General features: G+C 44.4%; 1 protein-coding gene across 2 annotated transcripts in view; it reads left to right on the top strand.

The window, feature by feature from the left end:
- LOC147244290 (uncharacterized) overlaps positions 1-25815 on the top strand; it is a 120695-nt gene extending 94880 nt beyond the window's left edge. For both annotated transcript variants that reach the window (XM_086186781.1, XM_086186782.1), the window contains 32 exons: positions 1532-1576; positions 2059-2103; positions 4443-4550; positions 4714-4767; positions 4891-4944; positions 6077-6130; positions 6312-6419; positions 7167-7220; positions 7289-7396; positions 8158-8211; positions 8403-8456; positions 8711-8764; positions 8849-8902; positions 9570-9677; positions 9788-9841; positions 9952-10005; positions 10088-10141; positions 11547-11600; positions 11795-11848; positions 11928-11981; positions 12124-12177; positions 12791-12844; positions 13506-13559; positions 13681-13734; positions 14296-14313; positions 14596-14649; positions 15630-15686; positions 15820-15991; positions 17200-17309; positions 18661-18741; positions 24079-24261; positions 24732-25815. In XM_086186781.1, the coding sequence (XP_086042907.1) occupies positions 1532-1576; positions 2059-2103; positions 4443-4550; positions 4714-4767; positions 4891-4944; positions 6077-6130; positions 6312-6419; positions 7167-7220; positions 7289-7396; positions 8158-8211; positions 8403-8456; positions 8711-8764; positions 8849-8902; positions 9570-9677; positions 9788-9841; positions 9952-10005; positions 10088-10141; positions 11547-11600; positions 11795-11848; positions 11928-11981; positions 12124-12177; positions 12791-12844; positions 13506-13559; positions 13681-13734; positions 14296-14313; positions 14596-14649; positions 15630-15686; positions 15820-15991; positions 17200-17309; positions 18661-18741; positions 24079-24261; positions 24732-24881 (2319 nt within the window). In that variant the 3' untranslated portion in view covers positions 24882-25815. The remainder of the gene's footprint in view (positions 1-1531; positions 1577-2058; positions 2104-4442; positions 4551-4713; positions 4768-4890; positions 4945-6076; positions 6131-6311; positions 6420-7166; positions 7221-7288; positions 7397-8157; positions 8212-8402; positions 8457-8710; positions 8765-8848; positions 8903-9569; positions 9678-9787; positions 9842-9951; positions 10006-10087; positions 10142-11546; positions 11601-11794; positions 11849-11927; positions 11982-12123; positions 12178-12790; positions 12845-13505; positions 13560-13680; positions 13735-14295; positions 14314-14595; positions 14650-15629; positions 15687-15819; positions 15992-17199; positions 17310-18660; positions 18742-24078; positions 24262-24731) is intronic.
- The last annotated feature ends 745 nt before the right edge of the window (positions 25816-26560 follow it).

Genomic DNA, 26560 nt, shown 5'->3' with positions numbered 1-26560 from the left:
GGCTGAGTGCCAGATAAACTCATGAGTGACTAAGTAGTGCTATTTCCAGTGAGGCTGTCTGAACGCTGAACTCTGAAACAATTACTTGCAAGATGCACAAAGCAATTCAAGAATATTCTCATGTCCTTTCATCATCGCTGTTTTCAGCACTGGCTGGCTGCTTAGTTCCATTTTGACTGACCCAGATTAAAGGCTTCTGCGGGGAGGGTGTAGTTTTGCTGGGCAGCCCAGAAGTTAGTCCACAGGTTCCCTTCACCATACGCCAATTGGAGTTTTATGTCAATTTGGATTATTGCAGAAAGTAAATCCTGTGACAAACAAAAGTTGATGAGAAAGTGTTGTCCTGCAAGATTATTATATATATATAAATAAATAGATAGATAAACAAACTATGCTGCAGATGCCAGACCTGAATTCTCCTCTGTTTGCAGCGTCGTGATGTTTGTGGTTTTGTTTCGCCACTTGTTAGCAACCACTGTTTTTAAGCCACGTAAGCGCTTTGAAATTCACGGCTGCTGTATTTACTGATGTGTTTTATTCCTTAGAGCCCAAATTTAAAATGTCTTAAGCCAGTGTGACCCATGGACCTCATGTCAAGCATTTAACCAAAAACCCATTCAGAAACCTCATAGACTGTGAGACAGGGGAAGCAGATGTTTCACAGTGCTGCCTTACTTACTCAGTACATGAATGCTAATTGATGTGCTGGAGGAAGAGAAATCAGCAACCTTATAAAGGCTATAGTGAAAGACTGGCTCTTCCCTCTGAAGCAGCCGAGAGAGCCTCTTCTGTTTTATCATTTCTACAGCGTTGTAATGAGCCACTCTCTCGAGTTAAGAAGATGCTGCATCTAAATACTTCAGTGTCATCATCATTCAATTCGCCGTTGCATGGAATTAGTTCCACTAAATTGAGTGCTGTCACATTCAATTTCTCATATTACCTGTGTATTACACCTCACCAGACCAGTGTTCGTCAGGTAAATCCAGTTGAAGATTTTGGCTCATTACCTCTGCCAGTCACCGGCTCTCGTGTCATCTGACTCGTAGCAGGGTTACGTGAAAACTGTGTGGCCAAATTTCAAGGAAGAGCCGGTAAATTGTGGGGTAAATGTTCTTCTCTTTCGGCTCCCAGTAAATCAAATTTCCTAGTTTTCCAGTTGGTTAGATTTGGGAATAAGAAAGCCCCCCCTTGCATGACGGGGGTCAGGTTCAACAATGGATGCGGGTCTTTTCCCCAGTCCTTGCACTGTCACTGGACACACCTTTTACTCACATGGCTGCCCACTACTTAGGTGAAATCCATCAATCTGTCAGAGAGTCAGGTCATACGGTACTGAGAAGGCCGATCCATCAGCTACCAGCCTGAACTCTGAGGAGAACTGAATGATCACACCGCTGAATCTGTAGAAAAGCTCACTCATCATGGTAGTTGATACTCCGGTCAGTGGAGTTTTTAATTCTTTACTCATAATCAGCAGACAAGCATTCGAGTTTCTAACTGCCTTTCCCTTTCCTTCTGTCTCTTCCAGGGTTTGCCAGGTCCTCCCGGGGAGAGGGGACCACAGGGACCCCAGGTGAGCGAAATCTCTGATGGGAGAGTTTGCACTCTAAATGGCTGAGTCCTTATTATGAACAGGATCGCTTATTATTCACAAGGCGCGTCAGTTTGCAAAAACAGTTTGCAAAAGATAATTTAAACCACATTTTCAAGTCTAAGTTTATAGGTGGAGTATTTTATTTCTGTTCATGAAAGAGAAGGGAAAACTTAGTCGAACAACACCTTTCCAAACAACATTACAAATACTTGGATTGTGGAAAAGTGGAGGATTAAACCAAATTTAGACAAAGAACCAACAGGGGAACAGCTTTCTGGCTGCTTTAGCATTAGCTTCATGCTCATCGAAGCCTCTCATTGGGTTGTCTCAGGGGTTTCATTTTTGTTCATTCACTGAAACACTGGATGCTACATTATGAAATCCAGTCCAAGTAAGACTAGATAAACCTCTGCCTTTGCTCCGAACCAGATTCTGGTTTGACGTTTGCTTATGTCTCACAGGGTCGACCTGGAGATGAAGGACACAAAGGGATACAGGGACCACCAGTAAGTTACGGTTCTTACAGGGAACCTTTGATGGTTTGCATTCCTACGTCATAGAACTCAATTTCAACAGTGAAACACAATAATGGCTTTGACGGTATGTTTTTTTTTTTGTGTGTAGAAAAAGCCGGTTTTGTATACACAGTCATCTGTTACCGTTTAGCTTCGTTACTAAGCAAACATTTTGGTTATCAATAGAGATGACATTCTAGTTGTCCACCCACCCCTTTCTTTTTCATGGTTATGTGATTATTTGTAATCTATTATTAATTTTTCCTGATGTACGTTGGTATGGAATCCCAACTGAAGCTGAGATTGTAACTCCAACCCTGGCTGTTGTATTGATAAGTGTGATTGTGTTCTGCACGTCAAAAGCAGCAATCATTTCGTCATGTCACTGTAAGAGCGCACGTATCCTGAACTGCATCAAATAAGACGATGTCATTGATCTGCCTCAGAAATCCTCAGAACACTGTTGATATTGTATGATTCACTGAGCACATGGAACCTTGTCTGGCTGTAAATGAAAAACGTTTTTGCATCTGTCCGTGTGTGTGTGTGTGTGTGTGTGTGTGTGTGTGTGTGTGTGTGTGTGTGTGTTACATTAATCATCTTTCGTCGTCTTGTAAAATCACAACGAATCGATGGAAATAAGTCAGCGTTGACTTGCATGTATGATCAAGATCTTTGAGGGGAGCACAGACAGCAGCAGGAGCTGAAGAAAGGATTTTATTTCTTGAATGTCTTAAGTTCAGGTAGCAGCGAACAGGCCAAACACTAACCGAGGCTGACACAGGCCGCTCGATGAAAAGTAAACACAGGAACTCAGTAAGGAGCAGAGGCAGGACGTGAGCTCAGACCATCCTAATTACAAGGAGGAAGACGTTTCAAAATAAAAAGACAGGCAAGACAAGAAAACTCTTCCAAATAAAAATGTAGTCCTTCCAAGTCTGAGCAGGATGTCCCACATCCGTCTGTCCATCCATCGACAACTACTTATCCAAAGTCCAGTTGCAGAGGTAGCAGCTCCATCAGGGAACCCCAGACTGACCACTTCCTGGCTGTATAAACCAGCTCTGACTGGGGGATCCTGAGGCGTTCCCAGCCCAGCATGGAGATATAAACCCTCCTCCTGGTGCTCATCTGCCCCCAGCTGGACATGTTTGGAACTCCTCCCAGGTTGGATCCTGGAGAGATGCCTGAACCACCTCAACAGGAACCTTTCAGCAGTGAGTGCTCCGAGTCCCTCTCAGATGCCTGGACGTCTCACCCTACCCTGAGAGAGACATCAGCCCACCCTCCTGAGGAAGCCCAGCTCGGCCGCTTGAAATTCACGATCTTGTTCTTTTGCTCATGACCAATAACTCATAACCATGGGTGAGAGGAGGAGTGAAGACTGGCCGCTACATTGAGAGTGCAGTGCTACGACACCAATCCTGCTGCTTGGATTTTCTGGCCCCTTTCACACTCCATAGTCTCCTAACTGGAAAACATCCTGTCCATGGGGGGCTGAGGGTAACAGACCAGTGGTGCCATCAGGACCACATCATCAACAAAAAGCAGCAATGCTGTCCTTCGCTCACCCAGCTGCAAACCCCATGACTACACCTTGAAATCCTTCCATTAAAATCATAAAGAGGATAGATGGTAAAGAGGCCAACCCCCACCAGAACAGAGTCCAACTTACCATGAGAACTCCAGCACCACTCTCTGTTTGGGTGTACAGGATTGGATGGCCCTGAGTGGGCCCCCCCGTCTCATCAATATCCTACATTTTCATTAGAAAATTTAACTGGGTTACTGTACGTTGCTTACACGTGTCAGGGTACGTAGGCGGAGAAATAGGACCCAAGGGCAGACAGCAGGGGTTCAACCAAAAGGTATGTAATAATCAAAAGGCAAAGTAACTCAGGAACCTCAAAGTACCAACGGAAGGGAAAAAAACAGAGTAGCAAATCAAGGCGGTCAACAGGCCTCAGTCCCAGACAGGTAAAAGTAAAAACAAAACCGAGGTCAGACCAGGCTAAAAATGGACGTGGGAACATGAGGGAGGAAACATGGAGCATGAAGCAAAGACATCCACTGACACTAACAATGATCTGACAAAAGACAGTGGGAAACACAGAGGTTCTATATTCTGGGGGAAATGAGACACGTGAGGTAATCACAGGAAGGAGCACAGGACACTAACTACCGAGTAAAACAGGAATACGAGACGGGGATCATGAATGTACGTAACCCTGAGCAGTCACTTAGTCACTGAGCTGGCAGTTTGTCTACACTTGGTGCTTTCACGTTGATTAGAAAAGCCTTCACCTATTCTCGTATACTCTGATCTCCAGGGGGCTCCAGGTCTGCCTGGTGCTGATGGTGCTACTGGGAGACTTGGACCCAAGGGGAGTAACGGACCATTAGGACCCCAGGGGCCGCAGGGGCAAGCAGGAATCCCAGTGAGTGGGTACTTACCACGATCGACTGCTGTTTTGTTTTGTTTTTTAAATTTGTTGTTGTCACATCTGTCGGTGGTCAACTGTGACAACAGTGCCTGGAAATGTGAATTTTTCTCGTGGGTTTATATAATCAGTGGTCTGACAGCGTGTTGGGTCTCTGCAGGGCCCCCAAGGTGTAGATGGATTATTAGGAGCAACGGGAGAGAGGGGACACAAGGTAGAATCAACAAGAATCATTCAGTGTCCACTTTATTTCCATTATTATGAAGTCTGAAGTTGTTATAAGATGTGTAAGTAGTTTATTTTAATATAAATTGAATGTGTGAACTGTCCCCTCCAGGGTTTACCTGGCCCACCTGGTGATGCTGGCCCACCAGGACAAGACGGACAACAGGTTGGTTCAAGTGAAATGAAACAACAAGCATTAATCCCACTCCATATTCCTTGATTTCACCTGAAAATTAAAAATGTTTAAAGTTATTTTGACAAATGTGTTAGCTCGTCTGTATGACCACAGCTGTGTCCTAGCGTAGCATTCTACAAGGAACACATCAAACTGGGTCACATTGCAAGTAAGTCTCATTGAGATGCTACAACATAAAACGAGCCGGATAGCTAGAAGTGTGACAGCAATATCACACCAAATACACCACAGGTCAGTGAGAGGGAGACGCAGAAACACATCCCAGCTCTCATCACATCAGGTTCTACGGAGGTGCCAGATCCGGTGAAAGTGTCTGAACGCTCATGACGTCCATTTTCTGTGGTCATTACTTCATCGTGCAATCAGTATTTACGTTGTGAAGATGAGTTCAAGTGTAAAAAAAAAAAACATGTCTTTTGTCACACAAAACAGGAAACGTGAACCTTAAAATCCATTTTGTTTTCTCTATGCTGGTAACGGTGACGGAGCTTTTAAATGGGAGAGTAACACACACGAAGGGTTAGTTGGGAGGTCTTCATCACTCGTGGCAGACCTGGAAAGAGAAGAAAGTGTTGCTCACTCATCGCTGACGTCGTCTGCATTCAAGAAAACTGCCCCCCCCCCCTTTTTTTAACAGTGACAAATCTACCACTTGGCGATATTTATCCTACCACAGTAGCAACAAAGAGTTTAACTAGATTTTCCACCTTGACTGATGCTAGTAAGTGAAATTTTATGCTTTGGCCCATCAACTAATCTGTAAATATGTCTTTTAAGAGCTCAGCCAAAATAAATACATGCAATCTTCACAATGTCACATCGGTGCGCCTCAAATTGTAATGGTTCTTTCTTGGTCCACGCTACACTCCACCAAGTTTGGAGAAAATTGGCCTCATATAATCCTGCTGGCAAACAAACAGCGCCTACCACATAAGCTCCTTAGCAGAGTTGGAAGTAGAAGAGAATGCAAGTCTATGTTTCTAATTAGAATAATTTATAAGTTTGCAGAGGCCAGTTTTTGTGGGTTTCATCATGAGCTGTCCATCAGAACCAACCTGACATTTTACTGGGAGCTGATTTTTGTTTAACTTCTTATCATTAGGGTCTCCCTGGTCAAACAGGTATTGAGGGCCCACCTGGACGGAAAGGAGACCAGGTCAGTGACAGCAGAAGCACCATTCCTGTTTGTTCACACACAAACCATGGAAACATTTGTTGTATCAAACCTGAGTAAAACTAGTGGACTTGGTTAATGATGAACCCCAGCCTAAAGCCTCGGGTTTGATGGAACAAATCAGCACAAAGTTGGTGATTTCTACACAACTGATGTTGGACAGGGGGACGTAGGGCCTATTGGGAGACCTGGCCCTCCAGGGCTACCCGGAGAGAGAGGACTTGAAGGTGCGAAAGGCTTGCAGGCTCCTGCTGGACCGGTCGGTAAAGAGGTCAGTGCATTTCTTTGTTTTTTGTCTGAGAATGGTCCAGTAGCGCAACTGTTCATGACATCGTTGTTTCTCTTCATGGTCATGTTGTTATGGTGAATGGATGTCTCTGCGTTCAGTTGATTTGCAGAATCAGTGGCGTGTCAGGTTCTTTAAGAAACTTATCTATAAATGCGTTCAAAAGCCTTAAACTCCGCCAAACCGTGAAATGAATTGTTCCTGATGATGGTGGTGTTCATTTCCTGAGATTCCCTAAGTGCCGATGATATAACGACATGCTAAGCTAGGAGGGAGCTAGCACGTCGTGTACGGGATACTTCAATGCCAGGATCTTCACAGTTCGATGTTCCGCTTGATGCACAAACCTGAAAAACATTTGAAAACACAACCCGGTTCTGCAGACTCCTGATATTATTTCAGTACTGTTATTAGTCATTGTGGTGTCAACAAAAAATTCATGGTGGCCAACAAAGTGCTTGTAGAGCGTGTAATTGCTTTTTAAATTGAGTTTAGCTAATTACAATGCAGGGAACTTTTCTACTTTCTTGTAATGCTGGCTTGAAAATGGTGTTCTTTTCTTTTCATCGAGTAAGTTTTGGAGATGAACCTTTAAATTATTTTCAAAAAAAAAAAGAAGGTAAACCACAAGTTGAGACATAAAGTAGATGACTTTCCAGTAAAATAGAACCAATGAATTGCTGTTATCTCTGATAGGCAGCGATAAAGTTAACTCCTCCTCCTCCTCTGTAGGGAGATGTCGGCCCTCCTGGCGAAGCCGGAGATTCTGGATCCAAAGGAGAGAAGGTAAACATGAACATCTTAGCAAGTTGATAGGGTTTCAGATACTGATCGGATGTAACTATTGTTGTCAGGGTGACGTGGGACCTCCAGGTCTGTCGGGTATAGAGGGACCCTGGGGAGCCCTCGGGGAAAATGGTGAAAGGGGCCCAAAGGGGGAGAAGGGCCACATTGGACTGATGGTGAGCAAAGTCATACAAACCCCACCGATAATTATAATTATACAGATATTCTATCAAAGTTTTGGCTCACTAATGTACAACAAGATAAAATATTTTCAGCTAAATTGTTTTAAGGTAAAATTATGAGCAGGAAGGTAAGATATTATTCTGTCAAAACCATCTTCTAGGATGACATGAAAGTACCGCTCGCACGCACAAGTAGAAGCCACTCCGAGCGCGTTTACCTCCGCCGAGGCCAACTCAGCCAAGCCTGAAGAAAAACGTTGTTTTTTTGCCATGTTTAATGGTTCTGCCCCGAAATGTGATGGCTTCTTCCTTCCATGCTACACTCCTCTACCACGTTTAAGGAAATAAGGCCTCATAATCTTTTTCATAACCATGGTAACAGACAGAAAAACGCCCCATAATCATGCATTGACAGTAAATGCATTTGTGACAATTGAATATCTACAAGTCTAGAAACTCCCAACAGGCAATATGGAAAAGAAATGTCAAAGTTGCTGACATAGAACACTGGTTATGCTCACCTTTGGCACTCCTTGCATTAAACTGCTGGCGACTACGACTGAGCGACGTTCGCTCAGAGTGCTAAACATCTCTTTGATGAAGTCAAGAGAAAGGAAGCTAACGAAGGTGCCGACTCAGCTTGTTCAATTACGTGAGATTTCAGTTCCTTTCGAGCATAAATGGCAAAAAAGAAAATCAGATCAATTTGATCGAGGAAAACCAGTTTGTGATGTCATGTTTATGCTGTTGCACAGGGTGAACCAGGGCTGATGGGTGAGGTGGGACCTGCAGGTCTGGTGGGGTTACAGGTGAGCTGGTCATCTTGACTTGCTTTTCTATGTTACCTCCAATGAAGCCTGATTGAGCAGTTTTTAAAAGGCAATTGATCCATCCAACATACGTATTTAGACTTTATTTCTCCCCCTTTCTGCAAATATCTCTACACATGATCAGTGCGACATGAGTGCTTTTTCTGCAATGCATTTTTTGTAACTTACAGGGAACCACAGGACCTCGGGGACCCCCTGGACCTGATGGAGCTCAAGGACAAAAGGTTAGATACCCGAAAAAAATATTTGCATTCCATTCTCACAAACACGTACATACCCACACACCAAACTAAAATGTTGCGCATTCACCTTGTACAAATCCTTAACGTTACAAATAAGCAGGCAGACGTTTCATTTCGCTCTCAGCACCACTGAGCAGCTAGCGTGGCTGCAGGAGGTTGGGCTCCATTTCCCAGAAACACATTGTCAAACATGTCCAATTAAAAGAACATTATTATGCATTTGTCTGTCTCTCCAGGGAGAGTCTGGGCCTGCTGGAAATATTGGACCTGGAGGGTCTACAGGCCCTCAGGTGAACTTTGGATTCTATTTAACATGTTATACAAAACATTAGACAGTGTGTAATCTTCCGTAGGTGTGTTTGTCCTGTTCATAGGGCGTGTCAGGAGCACGAGGGGTCAGAGGAGACAATGGAAGGACGGGAGCCTCTGTAAGTGTCTTCCAGAATCAGGACTTTTGTTTGCCACTCTGCTGCACTGAAATCATCCTCACAGTCTGCATCTGTGGCCACGCACCGTGTGGCATCCAGACTGGAATATCTGGATGGCTTTACGCAGACATGCAAGCGTCAGCCGTTGTTTAGCGTCTTATACTGAAGGCAGCCGGTATCTGCTCAACTTCCAGCCTCTCATGGAGGATGTTTCACATTGTTTCCGATCACCATTGGTTATAATTTGGTGTAACCAGCACCAAGTTGCTTCAAATAAACAGCCTCAGAAACACTTCTCATTAACACATTAAACCTTTTCATGATGAAGGAGTTTTGCTTGTGATAACTGCTGATAACCAGAACTATCAAACATTTTGTGGTTTTGTGTCTTATGTATGACAGACTAAAATCATTACTTTTCGGGCCAAAGTAAAAATCAGGCTAGAAACCTCTGTGTTATCTAGACTGTGGGCCTAAATTTCAGCTGGAGCATATAATCAATACCAGTCAGACTCCCTCTGACTCACGTCTGCTGGTTTGGGACTGCAAAACTAAACATGAGTGAAACTAACGATAAAGATAGACTTTTTTCCTCTACCCCATACATAAGCAGAAATAATATCATAGTAACTTGTCAAGGCGAATGTCTTGTATTTATTATTGTCAGGGTGCAATAGGACCAGGTGGACCACAAGGAGACCTTGGGCCTGAAGGGGAACCGGGGCCACAGGGACTGAAAGGAGAGCCAGGACCTCCGGGGCCAACAGGACAACAGGTTATTTTCAGTAGATTCAGAGAATATCACCTCAGTGCATGTCTGATTATGTTCAATATAAAACATTTACTGAGAACAAACATGCACATCTATGTGGTCTACCTGTGCAGGGGGAGGAGGGATTGCCAGGAGTACGAGGTCCTCCAGCTCTGCCAGGGTTAGAGGTGAAAACCGCTATAGAACCATGTGCTTGATCGTATTTACTGGAACTGAAGGTGAACTTGTCCCCTCCTCAACTCAAACTTGATTTGTGCCTCTTCTGTCTCTTTTGCAGGGGCCTCCTGGAGAGATCGGAGCCCAGGGCTCCCCTGGTCCTACTGGAACTCCTGTAAGTATTTCACCTAGGATTTGTGTAGCAGCTCCTTCCGTCTTAGAAGCAGCAGGATTTTTAATCATTTATTACGTTGCAGGGAGTTCAGGGGAGACAAGGACCCGAGGGGAAACAGGGGATGAAGGGCGAGAAGGTGATATCACATGTGGATTTGTCGGCTCTGTACAATGAACTGTGTGATTTAACATTTTATACGGAGTGTAGCTGTTATAAACCATTTGGAGTTGGATAAAAGTAAAAGTTCTTTGGTGCTGTGCATTTCTGCCTGTTTTTATAGCTGGCAAAGCAAAAGAATGCATTGTCTCAGTTGTAGGCTGTAGAGCGTTGGTGACCTGTCCTGAGTGTCACCAAACTCCAGCAAAACGGCTCATTCCACGATCACAATTTGATCCGTTTAGTCCAGTAACATCTGGGAAGTGTACAATGTGCTAACGTATTCCCTGAAATGTTCGACCTGTACATGTAATGATGTGAGCTGTCACTTTGGCGCATTAATTAGATGAAATAATTACACCGCAAATTAAGGCAAGATTAATTCTAGCACACTTGAGTGGCAATTCAATGTGAATCTTACACAGACACCAGCATTTTAAACTTGGCCCATTGAAGGACCCGTACTTGGCGGTGGCTCGTCACCTCCCACGTGCGTCGCCGGTCCGAGCGCCTGTTTGAGGCTCCGCCTTAAGACGTCCTGACTGAGGTTTTATTCAATCATCAATAAAAATGTGGATTTCAAATCTTCTCTTCTTAGTGTATTCATTTGATTCGTCATGCACTACAATTTCGTCATGCCCTAAAATTCAAATTCTTTATTTGGGGACCTGAAGCAGATATGAGATTAAAATGTGATTAATTCGATTAATTAATTACGAATCCTGTAGTTAATTAGATTAAATTTTTTAAACACCTGACAGCACAAATAGTAATATAATGATAACAATAATGATAATAATAAATATGATAATATTATCTTCAGTACAGTGTAACACTGCCTGCTGAATAGTCGTTCAGTCACCAGGTCAGACTAGTGCGACATCTTTGGTGTGAGTTTTGTTCAACAACATACGGTGGCGTTCTACCTTTGAGACCTGATGCCACACCTTCATCATTGTTGTTTTTGGCTGTTGATTTTTAATGAACATTTTTGCTGAGTGGAGGTGGAAAATAAAGTTTTTTATTAGACTTCCTTAAAACCTGTGTTCGCTTAATTATGACAATAATAGATTTTTTTCAAGTTTTTTGCGGCGGAATTAGGATAATTAGTGTTTTATTACCCAAAAATAAACTCCTTATCTGCCTTGCTCCCAATACTGATGCTGTTGTATTTATTCGGTGTACTTTTTTCACCTGTTTTTTTTTTTTAGAGAAAAAAACCTGTTTCATTTTGTCATCCTTTAATTAGTTTTGCAGTTTGAAGTTGAACTGTGCACGCATAATTAGCATTTCAGCTGCTAAAAGTCTCCTTATGCAAATTGTAATCTGTTTAAAAGATACTAATTAACTTTTCCACTAATGAGTTTTGTATTTCACCCCCACAGGGAGACGATGGCAAAAGTGGCTCACCAGGGAAGACGGGTCACGTTGGGAGGAGGGTAAAAGCTTTCTGCTTCATGCACGAATGTACTGTTGCATATCTTGGTCCTTAATGATTCCCCTTAATGATGCTATTAACTTTTTACAACATTGTATGAAGGGAAGCTTGTGTTGAAATTTGAATTTTCATGAATATATTGGGATGTGTTTGATTTTATACTAAAACACGAGTTTGTTTCCGTCTCTTCCGCAGGGGAAACGAGGGAAGGCTGGCGTCAGAGGGACGAGGGGAGACAGAGGACCAAAGGTAGGATATGTCAGAACCAAGGCTACTTCTGGTTTAATTGTGATCCATGAGTCAGCAGTAAACTGCTTTTGTCGTTCAGGGTGAAAAGGGAGACACGGGACGGGCAGGCCTCCCCGGCTGGCCAGGGTTCATTGTAAGCTAATCTTTTAGCTCCCCTGACATCCATTCCTCTGCTTTACTGTCACTCTCCAGGAGTGATTTGACAATTAAGGTGCATTTGAACAGTCAGTCAGTTAATATCCGCCTGACAAATGTCTTCTGTCTTTGTCACCAAGGGAATCCCGGGCTTACGTGGAGAGCCAGGCGATCAAGGTGAAAAGGGGCTGGAGGTAAATAAGAATTAATAAACTTGGGGCACCCCGGTGGCGCATCATCCCACACTGGCCAAGGCCGCGCAGAGAACCAGGGATTGATTCCAGCCCAGGGTCCTATTCTGCATGTCATCCCTCCTCTCCCTCCCCCTTCCTGTCATTTCTTCACTGTACCCATCTAATAAAAAGACCGAAAATAATCTTTACATAAAAAAAAAATTAATAAAGTTGTGTCAGATAGACTGGAAGCTTAATATTCAGGACTCACTCCGGCAGGCTGACGGCGCCGAGTTTGTTCAAACCACACGAACTTCTTTTTCAGCCGGATGGTTCATTTGTGTGGTTTTTCAGTTTCCCTGCAACCAAGAGTCTTTTTAAAACTCAAATATCCATTTCACTGTCAAAATATCTGAAGGCATTTTTTAAATGAAGAAACATTTCATCTGGATCGTTCCAGGAGAAGTTTTGTAGAAACTTTGAATTCATCATGCTCATGAGTTCCTACGACCCACAGCTAAACCTGGTGCACACTTGTTGCCTGCATCATCCCAGCGACAGCGGTACTTTTAGTCTTATTGTGCTTGTCTGGGTGGAGGCGGGAGCTTGACTGTGTTTTTTTTTGTGTTCTCAGGGTGACAAAGGAGACATGGGCTTACCTGGACCACCTGGAAGTGATGGCGCGAAGGTAGGATGGAGAGAAGGCAAGGCCGCATAAGTCCTCCAGCACATTTCAATCCCAGGCGCACCTCAAAGAGCTTTATGTGAAACGTGTACCTGGTGCATACAGTATAAAAAGAAGACAAACGTTTCTTCTTTTTAGAATAGAACTATGAGTTAATATTAGTATTTCAATGACCTCACCTGGAAATGAATTTGTTTTTCAAGCAATATCGTGGACATGAATTCTATACTTTTTGCTTTTTTGAGAACTTGTTAGTTGTTATTTCCCAGTCAATGATAAAGCCAAGATTTCTTACTTGGGTCTTTTAGGCTCCTGTGAAAGTGCACCAACTTTCAGTCGTCCTCTTTCTTTCTCGGAATATTTGACCCACCCAGTCATTAGTTTGACCAGGGCACATAGACATTTAAGAAATACTGAACGCATTTGAAAACAGTTGAGAGTAACATCGCCGTCCAATGAAGAGGCCTAGACTAACCCACTCTGCGCGCTCCTGTGGCAGCGTTGTGTAGCCTGTTTTATTCACTCGAAACCAGTTGATGGGCAAAAAAAACCCAATGTGCACTTCCTTTTTTGCAACATATCCACAATCTGTGTCAAATTTGCTTGACAATCCAATGGAAAGACAATAATTGTGTCATTTCTGCTTTGCGATTCGTTTTTCCAGGGTATCCGCGGTCCTGTTGGTTTGCCAGGTCCGGTTGGTCTAAAGGGAGAACAGGTACATACGACTGAGATCTCGGTGTGACCTGCTCATCTTATTGTGGTTTTGTTTCCTTGAAATATTTCTTGCTTTGATCTGTTTTTGTTTTTGTTTTTCTTCCCCTTCTTTGTTTGTGTAGGGACACATCGGTCTACCGGGGCCGAGGGGCACGCCAGGGATGCCAGGATTGCCTGTAAGTTTTCAAAATATAACATATGTATTTTCAATCAATCCGTAATTCAGTTTGCAAGTAAAACACACAATAATGTGTTTGTGTGTCTTGTTCTGTTACGTGGAATTGCTTGTTTTGTTTTGGGTTTTTGTTTTGTTTGTTTTTTATTTCATTTTGGAAGAAATTGGCCACAAAAAAAAAGAAAAAAAAGAGAACATTTATAATCTCTCGTTTCCTTGTCGGGGATGTTGGCGAAGCAGCTCCTCAATCTTAGTTTTTACAGCCTGTCAAAGAGCAGCACAGAAGTCAAACGTGTAATGGAATTGTTATTGTCTTCTAAGAGCCTCCGACTGTTATCTGTCAGCCAGCTAATCGTTCCTTCAGCTGCAGGTCTCTTGAGTCATTCACATTATGATTGCGTTCAAGCCACCGCGTCTCAGGTTATAAAATCTCCAGAGCCGTGTGTGATGGGTTCCTAATGCACTAGATAAAAGCATTCAGAGCTCTTTGTCAATAAATGCACTTCCTAGTGGAAAATCATAATCATGCCCTTCTGGTCTCCTGTTCTTTCCTCCGTTGCAGGGTTTATTCGGATTAAAGGTATGATATCATCAACTCACACACTCTTGCCCTGACGGATCAAATTCACTTTAGCTCTGACTCACCGTTATCTGAAGGAAATGCCCCAGAGGAGTTTTACATTCATATCAGTTCTGCTGACAGCACATTTAATCATTTAGCTGTCACCTTTTTCTGCTTGATGCCAGAATGTAATGAGATTTTGTCCCAATCTTTATTTCTTTATCAGTGTATTTGATAGCTAATGGTGTCACTGCAGAGAAGTGCAGAGCTGTGTTCATCGCGTGCCCTTGTCCCCTGCAGGGTTTGAAAGGTTACCAAGGTCTGCCCGGCGTGCCTGGGGGGAGGGGCCTCCCGGTAAGTTGCAGGATCCAATTAATTTGCGTGATTTCTTTAAGGTACTTCCTGATTTATACAAACTGGTCAACAGCACCTGAGAGGGTTTCATCTTACGGCTCCTAAAGTTCGCTTTCAGGCATTAGATGTAATTTGGGGTTGACTGCTTTGTCTGTCTCGTCTTCTTTTAATCCTGTTTTAATTCAGCATCCACTCACTTGTCATGAGAAGCTGTCAGTGACAAAGTCAGTCAGCAGTTCTCTCCCGGCGTTTATCAGTCAGACTCACACACCAGGTCTGTTCATCAACATGTTCCTGACGACCCAGGATGTTTGACGCAACCGTAACAAACCCTCCGCCTTTCCCCGAGATCAGATGTGATGACACACCGTGGTCACACGCTGTGGTAGTTCTACTTAAACGAAGCACAGCAGCTGATGAAGTGGTCCTTCAACCTGGCCCAGGAACACATTTCTGGAGATCTGATCTCAGGAAACCCTGAGTTTGTTCATACCTGTGGTGTACCTCCTCATCAGCTGATGTCCTCTGCTGAAGCACGTGATCATTTTTTTTTAAAAAAAGCGCACCGAGATGAAGCGATGAGCGACGAAGTTGGTTGGCTTGGAATATTCTGAGGAGGTTTTATTATTTTAATATCCCCTTTTTTAACAAAAAAAATAAATCTAACTGCAGCCTGCAAGGCGAGGGGAAAGTGTTGCTGTGCTACTGACTCTCTTTTAATAGTCAATGTCACTCAGCCAGCAGTCGGTCTCCCTCTCTCTCGCTCTTTCTGCAGTCAGATTGAATAGATGCTCATGCAGCCAGTAGATCATCAAAAAAAAACCTGTTCCCTTTAATAGAACTGACATGTCAGTCCTCCAGACGAATGGATGAATCAACGCCATCCACAGCTACAAATAAACGTGACGTCTATTTCACTGCACGTGTCAGATGTTTCCTTTGGTCCGTGTAATTATTTCTCCATCTTCCTCATGATTTAGGGTCCACCCGGAGTCCCTGGCCCTCCCGGGCCGTCACTCAACATGACCCTGACACAACTCAAGGCAAGTATTTACTCATTTTACTCCAATGTGGGATTGTAGCCACAAGAGGGTGTTTCATAGTCAAATATTTAAGTGTTGTTTATATGTAACAGCCTTGCAATTGGATTCCCTCTGATTCTCTCTCCACATCCAGGACCTGATCTATGTGTCAGACAAGCCCAACTATTCTTTGATCCAGACTCTGCTGGACTCGCTGCAGCTGGAGCTGCGACTGCTGTTGGATCCTCCAGATGGCAGTAAGGAGCATCCTGCTTCCACCTGCCAGGAGCTCTGGCTCTGCCACCCAGAATACACCAGTGGTCAGTAACCACGACTGCAAACCCACTCTGATTGACAGATGAAGGTCCTGACACTGCTGATGCGTGTGTGCATTTCTCTAAGCTCACAACAAAAATCCATCTAGTGACTTCCATCATTTCAAAAGTACTGCCTGTCCAGAATTAACCTTGTAAACCTGAAGCCTCACACTCATATCAGCTTTATGTTCCTGGCATGAATCTTTTACTATTTTTCTTTGTCTTCATACAAAGCAACCGGAGGGGAAGTAGGTGACTGGTGTGTAGGATTCATGAAGCGTGTGCCTGCAACCAAATCCGCTCTTACCCACCTGAGAATGTCAATGAATCAGGTTGGATCTCAAATTGCATCCGAGTGCCAACCAATATACATTCAGCGTGAGGAAAGAGCCGAGGGCGGCAGGCTTACGTGTGCAAACCACAAACTAACAATGACAAACCCTGATTAATAAGAAAGAGAAAAGTGCCACGTAAGGACAGCAAAAGTTTCTTGCTTACTTGGCAGTGTAGCAGAAGTGATCAGTTCATCTGAGATCAGTTCATTATATCCTGATGTGCTGTGTCCATCAGTCAGTAGGCCTACCTCATGGAAGACCGAGTCAGATCTTCCTATTAGTCCAGCTACAATATGTTTGTCTGACTAGAATCGTATTTTGGGCAGATGGATTGGAATTGAAATGGGCCCGACGCGTTCTATACTTAGGTACTGTAGGTCCCCAACTGGCCTCTGTGTTCTGCACATGTTCCGTAGGTTCCGCTGGGGTGTTTAACCCACAGGACAATCTGCCAACAGTCAAGGGGGAAGACTTTTCTCAACAGATGAGGGGATAAACATCTCATCTTCAGGGATCGTCCATTCTTCTTGAAATGTCTTTGACTTTTAGTCCACTGTTCTACATGGAGTGAAGTACTGAATACTGGAGCACCCTGGAAGATACATAGACTCTCTGTCCTTATGTACCAGGACAGTGATGGTAGTCCTGTTAAATGGCCTAATGGAGCTACGACTTTGGCTTCAGCTGCGCCTGTAAACCTCCACACTGTACTTCCCAGAAGCAGGAATTCTATTTCCTTTACTATCCAGTAAGCCATTTCTTTTGCGAAGCCCGGAAAATTGATGTGTGTGTGTGTTTGCAGCGCCACTCGGTTCCTCCCCTCTGTCTTACTCTCTCAACTCTGCAGATCTCATTCAGCTCTCTGTTCCTCTGCAGGGATGTATTACATCGACCCCAACCAGGGCAGCCCTGCAGACGCCCTGCTGGCCTACTGCAGCTTATCCTCCACATCCATACAGACCTGCCTGCATCCTCAACACTCTCAGGTACAAAGACATCAATGGAGAGAGAAATGCAGCCGGATCAATGCGGTGCCCACAAACTACACAATAGCACCTTTGTATGGGCTGAAGCTCAGGTTGATGAGCTGTCCAGCTGCGCACGCTTTCTTGATGGGTTGCAAGTAGGGCTGATAGTTGTGACTCAGTCATTTATTTCCCAACCTGGCTCTCATTTCCAAGATCAAGTGCTTGTGCGTTTGCTGCATGCGTAATTGTACATTTGAAATGTGGACGCGACGTGATATGAATGACCTAAAACAGGCACAGAGGTAATGACAGTCCTTGATAAAAGTACAATATCATGCATGTATAAAGAGCCTTTAGTCCAAATTTAGACGGTCTCACCCAAACACAGTATCAAATGCAGATAATCTGGGATGTGAAAAGTAGAAACAATGTATCATGTATTCGGTGCAAAATGTTGGTAGTTTGGGAGTCGCTCTTATAATACTTGAGGGCTGCTTCACTGTTTTCTGAACGTGTGGCAAACAAAAGTTCCTGAGACAACATGAGACCCTCGAGCTCACAATGGCCGGCAGCCTCTGTCTTTTGTAAGGTTCACAACAGCATCAAAGTTCATGTGTGGAATTTACTGAAATATTTTATTCCACAGAATAAAACGTGAAAATTTAGTAATCTTGTCTTAACCACAGACCTTACTTTTGATCTTTAACCCCCCCCCCCCCCCCAAAAAAAAAACCAAACAAACAACTGAGTTTGAGATGAGGGAACTTGATATTCAACATTAAAAAAAAAACTAGCAGGACTCATTCCTACGCTTCTCACTTGAGGACATGAGTTGGTTTATGACATTTTACACGGAAGAAATTGAAAATATAGTGATAAGACACAATAGGAACAATGACGGGATGAATGAATACATTCGAATGTCAGACATATTGTTTCAGTGGATTTTCAGAGCCTTCGGATTTTACTCCCCTCTTAATTTACCTTGACACAAAGCTGTGAAACTCAGGCAGAAAGTGAACAATGTTTCCTAAATGAGGTGCTACATCCAGCCAAAGTGAATTAGTTTTTCGTCTTGTGTTATTTATCCATGAGTAATTCTTGTGTCTGTGCCTGTGCTCATCAATTTAATCTTTCACCCTCTTCACACTCCGACTAGAATACACAAATTCGCTCGCCAGAAGATAATAGGAATTTGTCCCAGGTAGTGTGAAGAGGGCGTATCTTTGACTGAAGTTGACAAGTTACTTTTGTTCCGTTTTTGAGCTGCGTGCCAACGCCGGGCTCATTAACCTTCGCAAGTCTGCTATTTGAAAGCAGCTCTTGCACTCAGATTAGCAAATGTCTGACATCTTTTCTCTGTCTCCAGTTGCCCACGAAAGCCTGGATGGAAGAATTCTCTCCTGATGACTCTTTTCAGTGGCTCAGCAGAATGGAGCAGGGTTTTCAGGTGGGTGAGTGCGTTCGGATGGAACTACCAAAATAACCAAACTGATTACGTTTCACATCAGGACCGGGTTGTACTAGAAAATGACTCGTTATTGAAAGGAGCAGGGCACCTTTCGGGGAAATGCACGTATTCTCCATCTTTCCCAAAGCCGCATCAAAAGAGTCTCTAAGTGTGCATTAAGGAGAGCAGCTGACTACTCAGCTGAGTGCATTCAACTGTCGTGGATGAGCGGGTAGGCGTCCCTCCCTCCCTTAAGTTCCTCCTGTGTGTAACGTCAGCGTACCTACGTCACGGTTCCGAATCTTGGTTTGCTCCTTAAGAATCATCCTCATCCTCGCTCACAAAGTCGGCCATGATGAGTCGCGCCAGTCTCCGCACAAACCTTTGTGACTTTGGCCTAACGTTTGAGGCGCCGCATCAAATCACTGCACTCATCAGGAAAAGTCCTTCCATGTATATCGGATCCCAAAAGAATAATGTCTGGTGTTTTTAGACGGTTATTTCACGCTCCGAGTTATACGAATGCACGCAATGACCATTTCGGAGGAAAGCGTATTGACATTTGACAGAGTTTCGCCAGCACTTCCCACCTGCCATCATTTATTGTGCAAAGCTAACTAGCAGTCAGCTGCATGCACAGAGAGACAGGTAACTATTTTCTTGTCTGAAGCAGAAGTGGATGGACATCAAGTGAATTAACCCAAAAAGGAAAACAGTTCTTAAAGTGCCTGTCTGAGAATCTCTTCGAACAAAAAATCGAAGCTGCGCTACGATGCGTCGTCATTGTGAACTGGTAAACGTGGCCTCGCTCTGTGCCAGTGCTCTGTGCCAGTGCTCTGTGCCAGTGCTCTGTGCTCTCTGCGACCCGCGTGATAAACCAGTTATTGTCTTGAGTTCCTCTGAACAGATCTCGACCTTTCACTAAGTAACTTTAAGAACCAAATAATTTCTTCTAAGTTGTGTGTGATGCTGCTCCTCTTGCCTGTAGGTTTTATGTCAGAAAGGTGCTGATCTGGTGACCCCCTCTGTGTTAAAGTAACTCCAATTTCATCATAAATGTATTTGTAGTGATATATTATGTACATTCACTGTTTACAGTGCACTTGCAAGATCAAAAACATCAACAGAGCCGTGCTGAACACTTCAGTTTCAGCCATGAGCTAAATCTTCCTTCCGCTTTATTAACCACTAACTGATGCGTTTGAAAGGCCGGCGGGGGCTAAATGAGGACCGTCTGGCCTCAGGAAATGAGCTATTGTGTCATTTTAATGTGAAACTCTGACCAATGTACTATCAATGTAGAAGTAATTAAAAAAGGAAATAGAAGCTGGAACTCCAAATGTAGACGCGTCAATGAAGGGAGGATGCAGCGATGATGGGAGCAGCACAGGAAGCTAAAGCAGAGCAGGCTGAACTCACAGATGAAGTCAGCTCTGCTTCCTGGACGTGACACAGCACAACTGTCAGGGAGGCAGCGAGGTGAGAGCAGCAGCGCTGCGTTGGCACACACAGACGTTCAGAGGAGCGTCGGCTCTTCATGTGTTCCTGCTTTGTGCCTCCGTTTTTCTTTCTTCCACGCCTTTGAGCTTAAGTGTGTGGCTGGCCTCTCCGGGGGGCTCCAGACAGTTTGGGGGAAGCTCAGTGAACGGAGGTGAAATATTAGAAAGAGTTCAGTGACTCCCCCTTTCTTCCTCTAAAAAGGGAGCTCGTCACAGGCGACGCCAGATTGCCTTCATCCCCCAAAGTGCAAACTAGTGCAGACTAACAGGGAATTTTGCTGTTTTTCCTTCTTTTTAGCAAGTCAGGAAGTATAAAATGATGGAGGACAGACCATCTTTATGTATCTGGTGTACTCTAAAATGATTTGATAAAAAAAGCAATATGAGGCAATCATGGCTAATTTGTCCTCGTATTTGGAATATAATAACATAATGGTCCTTTATGGGTATCCAGACATGAGAGGAATTATTTTGAATTTATTTGCATACCTGAAATATTGCACGAACAAACACAGCTCCTAATCGAGTGGACCAGACCTACCAATGACCTACAAGGATGCTGCCCGCCATCCTCTGGCTGCTGTACATACACAGTTACGTCAACTGCACATCAGCCAGGAGGAAGTAGCTGTCACGTGTTTCTGGGCGGAGGAGAAATGGAGGCCTTACCCGCGAGACGGAGCATCAGTGCCTAACAACACTCCTCCCTAAACGGTGGAGCAGAGTTGTAAGCTAGTTCAGGGTCTACGGTCTCTGATTATGTCGTCTAACTTTTGCTGGGTCCCTAAATCAATAATCACTCTCCCTCATTCAGGGAAGGGGATTGAGCGCAGGTGCCAAAAACCCCGTACACGTGGTTGGAGAGACACTTCACCCAAGAAGTGTATTTTTCTCACAGGAAGATGTCTCGAGCTCATGAAGATGCATTTTTCCCCCTGCGTCACTTCTTTGTGACTCCAGGACACAGAGAGAAGCAGCCATCGATACTCAGCTCGACGCGTAGGACCACTAATGGCTTACCTCAAAACACCCGCAAAATAGCGGTTTCAAACTCTCCTGCATGTTGTTCACTGTAATCCAGCTCTTCTTTTTCCACCCGATCGCTCAGTAATTACAGAACACTCTGATTTGGACCAAAACACACTGTGACACCAAATTCAGCTCGCCACTTGCCAACGGTAGCATGGAGCGATCGGCTGGTGCAGTCGGTTCAAGTCCTTTGGGCTTGTTTACGAGAGCACAGAACCTTGAGTGTGAAGTGTGTCAAAGCCTGAAATATGTTGAAGTGAAGAACAAGTACGTCACAGGACGATGGGCTGAAGAATTTGCACGTGGATATTTTGTTGTCGTTAGCGTTAACTTCAAGCTAAATAGACGTTGCCGCCTCTTTCTGTGGTTCTGGAGTCACAAAGACGTGGTGCAGGATGGCAAAATGTCTGTTTGTGAGCGCTTCAAATGCATAATAGTCTTTTGGGCGAATTACAACTTCTAAGGTGCGTCAGACATTCTCGACATCCATTAGGATCAAAAGCAAGTGGATCCAGTCGCTAAAAGCTGGATGATGGGAGAGATGGCACACTTCCAGGTTTGCCTCAGACCCCAGCAGACATTCCACAACTATTTATGTCCAAAACGAAACAAAACTCACCTGCACAAAATGCGTGTCCCCCCCTTTTTTTTTTTTTTTTAACCTGACATGAATTTCTAGTTGAGGAGTGACGAGCCGTCTAGGTTCTGACTAATCTGTAGCAGGGAGGAATAAAAGTAGTTTAGTGTGTTTCGTGATTTTATGAATAAACTCAGCCGTTCTATGGTGTGTTCAATAATAACAAAAAAAAAAAAGAAAACTGGGGTTTTGTGTCCGCTACTTGTTGATGGAGATTTTGCTACCAAGTGCCAGATATCTGTGTTTGTTTACAGTACAGACAGCTTACCGGATGTGAAAGCTCAGTTATGTGATCTGTCCTTCACTGTTTGGCTCTGAGTGTGTATCCATGTGTGTTTTTGTGTAAGCGCGATTCGTACTTTGACGAGTTCAGCAACACTGTAAACTGTGAAAGCAGTAGAGCAGCGGAGAGGAGGAGGAGGACAGCTCAGCTCAACTCACCGTGGAAGAGAGTCAAACACTGACAGGCAAACACACAACTGGGAGAATGAAGACGATGAGTTAATTGACCCATTAATCCCTGCAGAGCTAATAATTTAGCGTGTTTTTTCAATTTCGACTGCAGACGCTCGTAGCTTCACGGCCAGCACTCGAAGCCAGAGACTTAAAAAGACGTATTCTTCCTTGGTGGCGAAGCAATTAATGTGTTACCGTTACTGCTGTACGATAAGAGGTGTGTGTGTGTGTGTGTGTGTGTGTGTGTGTGTGTGTGTGTGTGTGTGTGTGTGTGTGTGTGTGTGTGTGTGTGCAGCCTGGAGCTACTTGCTTTAGCTGAGCAGTGCGACCAGAGCGCTGTAGCCTGAGGAGAAGGTTGCACAAAAACAAAGAGGCCATCTACTCACAATTAAATTACCACATTTCAGGGGGAGCTGTAATCGTTTTCAAGCCTTAACAAGACTCAGATATTCACTTAATAGGTTTAACTGTGTTTGACTCAAAGCTCCTAGAGAGAAAAAAAAAATCTGGTGGGAAAATATCGACAAATCCTTCAAAATGTACTCCAATTTGAATCCCTGTAACTTGAAACATCCTTTCAGCCAGAAACTCCATTTAAGCTTTAAACTGGCCTCAAGACTTCAAGGTGGGAAACTTAAAGTGTGATGCACTTTAAGTTTCAGAGGGTTTTTGGACAGTTTGAGATCTTAGATGGTGGGTTTTTTTTTTGGTGTGTTAAACGTTCATTAAGAGTCCATGACACCACTCCTCCTTTCGCTGCCAGCCCCTAAAATTCATATCGGAAAATCTCAAAGATCTCAGCGTTCACAGCGTTTCCAACCTTCTGAGACAAATTCAAACTCAAAACATCGAGGGAAATTTGTCCGCTGCCAGCTCATGTTGCTCTCATTGTGATAGGACGTGTACTTTCTGATTAAAGCCACCTCCAAGTGCAAAGAGCAGTAGAATGAAGACAGTTTAGAAACGGCGGCTCACGCCTGTACTCTGAACGCACTGGAATCTGAAGATACACATCATCGTGTGCCATAGATTTTGATCGAAGGGCCTTGTAGTTTTTGCGGGGGGGGGGGGGGTGCTCTTTGGAGGGTGCGTTAGTATTTACTGTGAGCTGCAGGGGGCCTCGGTCACCATGGCAACAACACAAGTATTAGCACCCGCTTTGAAAAGCCTCAAGGTTTTCAGGGTGCAGTTCATGATTTCATATCGAACGACACTCATAAAAACGGTGAGAAGAAAAAGGAAGAAAATACCACACTGATGAGTATTCAAGCGTTTGTGCGTCTTAAAAATGTTGCTTGCTGACCAGCAGCGAAACGAGACCCCAGATGTGGCCGAGGACAGGAATTATCATCCTACCGGAAGAAGCTGAGCTGATGGGGAAGTCCTGGGGGCTGCAGTGCTCTTTGTCCACAGCTTGTTAACTTTGTAATTCTGACCATCAAAAATGCTCAGAGTGGTGCTGGTGTGAACTTAAGGGGTAGGTCTCATAATCCTTGGTTCACGAGCACAGCGCTTTTTTTTGCAATAATGCAGTGTTAAACTCCCACTGGCTTTTGTTTGACACTGAACTGCGAGCTGGCCCACAGAGACCTGTCATCCCCGTAACACTCGGTTGCTTCGAAAAGGACAGACACGCCTCCTGTCCTCCCTCTCCTCCCTTTCCCCTCTCTCTTCCCTTCCCAGTCAGCTCACATTAGCACATTTTTCCCCCCACAGTTTTTCTATCCAGGTGCCAGCCTGGTCCAGATGCGTTTCCTTCGGCTGCACAGTAGCGCGGCCGTCCAGACGATGACCTACTCCTGCCATCCAGGACACGTGCTGGGCCACACGGACAGAGACGTCAAGTTCCTCACTGACACAAGGAAGCAAAGTTACCTCGGGGCAGTGAAAGACTGCGAGGTTTGTAAAACACCGTCTGAGCTTCCTTCCTTAGCTCTGCTTTGCAGAAGCTTGAGGAAGTATTGGCCACACTGCTGGTGTCACAGAGGGGAGACTTGTTAGCGGGTGGCTCCTTGGCGATCCTGCAATAGTCATAGTTTTTTGGTTGGACTGCTGACACTCTGGCTAAATGTTGGTGAGCCCCAGAACGTCTTCTGGGTGTCAAGAGTCAGTGACAGACGTTACATTTCAGTTAAAGTAAGTCAGGTTGAGAAAACAACAGTGGTCCAACTCCAATGTTGGCCTTCACACCAACAAAATATCAAGTATTGTTCCTGAAACTGACCTCGGTGGTAGATTTTGGTCACCTGATGCCACAGTCGTCATTCAGTCTTGTGTTGCTGTAGCCAGCTGAGAAGGTGCTCACATGGAAAAGTTCCGTCTGCTGCTGAACGGGTAAATAACAGATGTGTCTGTTTGCTGTCTGCCAGCCTGGACAGGAGACGGGTTCCGGACCTCGAGAGTCTGTGTTTGAGTTTGAGGACCTTCAGCTGCTTCCTCTGAGAGACGTGGCCCTGATGGGTGGTGGAAACCTCTCCCACCATTTTGGCTTCAGTGTGGGACCTGTGTGTTTCAGCTAGGATGGGGAGACAACTGTTGGGTCCCTATGGAGTCTTTGTTCCGGGACGCAAACTTCTGTTCATGGACACCAAAGGGACAACTGGAAACCTCCTTTAATTCCCGAGGGCGGTGCTTCATTTCCCTCATGTTTTGGGGATCTGATCTCAAACTGAGTGACTCCGCGTGAACGAATGTGAGAGGGCACGAGTGTCCCCACGCTGACTGAGGATTTCATTTTGTTTACAGAGACTTGACTTGTATTGAATAATTTAAAAATGTATGTTTTTTTTTATCCTTTTATACACAATACTTTTCAAATTGGTTTGATTTCTGTTTTGTGTATCGGGCCTTTGTTACAGCCTGCCCAGTGTGTGTATAAAAGCCCGACTGTCCTTACTGACCTCCTAACAATGTGTTCTTTGCTGGGACACAGCTACCGGCGTACCGCTGTACGCAACTGTTAGCCCACTGCTTTGGTGCTGGAAGTGAAATCCCATGTGTCACTTTTCTTTAGGCGGTGATCACGTTTTATTTACCAACAATAACCTATGAAAGTCATGTAATCGCATGTGTACTTGGTGCTCCGTGCTGTCAGTAGCAACGCCTTCTCCTCAAGTCGTTAAATCTCAGGTACGATCATTTGGTTGTCGACACGCAGCGCTGCCGCGGCTCGCGGGTGTGCACGTCACGCAGTTTTCAAGGGTAAAACTGTTCAAGGCGAGGCTGCTTGCCTTCCAGGTTTCAATGATTCTCAACACGTCCCGACAAAAACTAACTGTTAGGCGTGTCTTCCTCTCCCTGGCCAGATGAGCTCCATCCCTACCAAACCCCACAGAAGCCACAGAGAGAGGAAAGAATGGGTTTTTTTTTTTGCCGCAACAAAAATCAAATGTTCCCATGCTTTTTATGGTCACAGGATGCAACTTATCTCGTCATCCCGTGGTCACAAACTATTCAATTCCTCAGCCATTTCTGTTAAATCAATCTAAATGTGGCATTAATTCATATCTCGTGGCCACAAATTAAAAAAAAAGACACTTTATGGCCAGAAATAAATCATTGAGCAGGACTGTTTAGGAAACTACTGAACAGCTTCAAAATAATAATAATAATAAATTTGAAAGCAATTTTTTTCATCAGATTTGTTGATAAGATCAGAGCTGAATACCGCCAGCCTTTCCCTTTTAAAGCGGTGAATTCCTGCAGTGTCAGCAAAAAAAAAACAACAACAAAAAAAAGGTTCCAGTCATAAAAACCTTCAACGAAACAACAATCAGCAAAAAAAGAGAAAAAAAGAGCCTAACCACCAAACAACAATCTGTTAGAGTACACTCATAAAACCCATCTCGTTAGCGGAATAATTCTGACCCCGAGTTTCACGGTTGGTCTCGGCTCGGCTCCTGCCTTCAGCCGCCAGCCGCTCCTCGTGTCTCGCTGGTGTTGACCCCCTGAGGGCCGTTTCTCTGGTCGTAAGCTCAATCAGAGCTGTTTGCTGTGGTCGGGACAACTTTAAGACGAGCATAACGTCCCCCTGCCTCCATCCGTGTCGACCGGCGGCCCCTCCTGCGGGGTGCGTCTGTTCGTCACCGCTGATTGGTTGGAACTTTTGCAAGCGGAAATTGGCAAACATGACATGGTCGCACTGAGTAATGCGTTTAGATCTTCAAACTGCGATTCGGTTTCCTTGATTTCAGCTGAA

This window comes from Aulostomus chinensis, chromosome 19 (assembly GCF_037954235.1).
Source record: "Aulostomus chinensis isolate RoL2024-O1b breed Wild chromosome 19, RoL_Achi_v1.0, whole genome shotgun sequence".
Taxonomy (NCBI): Eukaryota; Metazoa; Chordata; class Actinopteri; order Syngnathiformes; family Aulostomidae; genus Aulostomus; species Aulostomus chinensis.
Note: the sequence above shows the minus strand (reverse complement) of the source record. Positions and strands in the feature narration are given on the sequence as shown.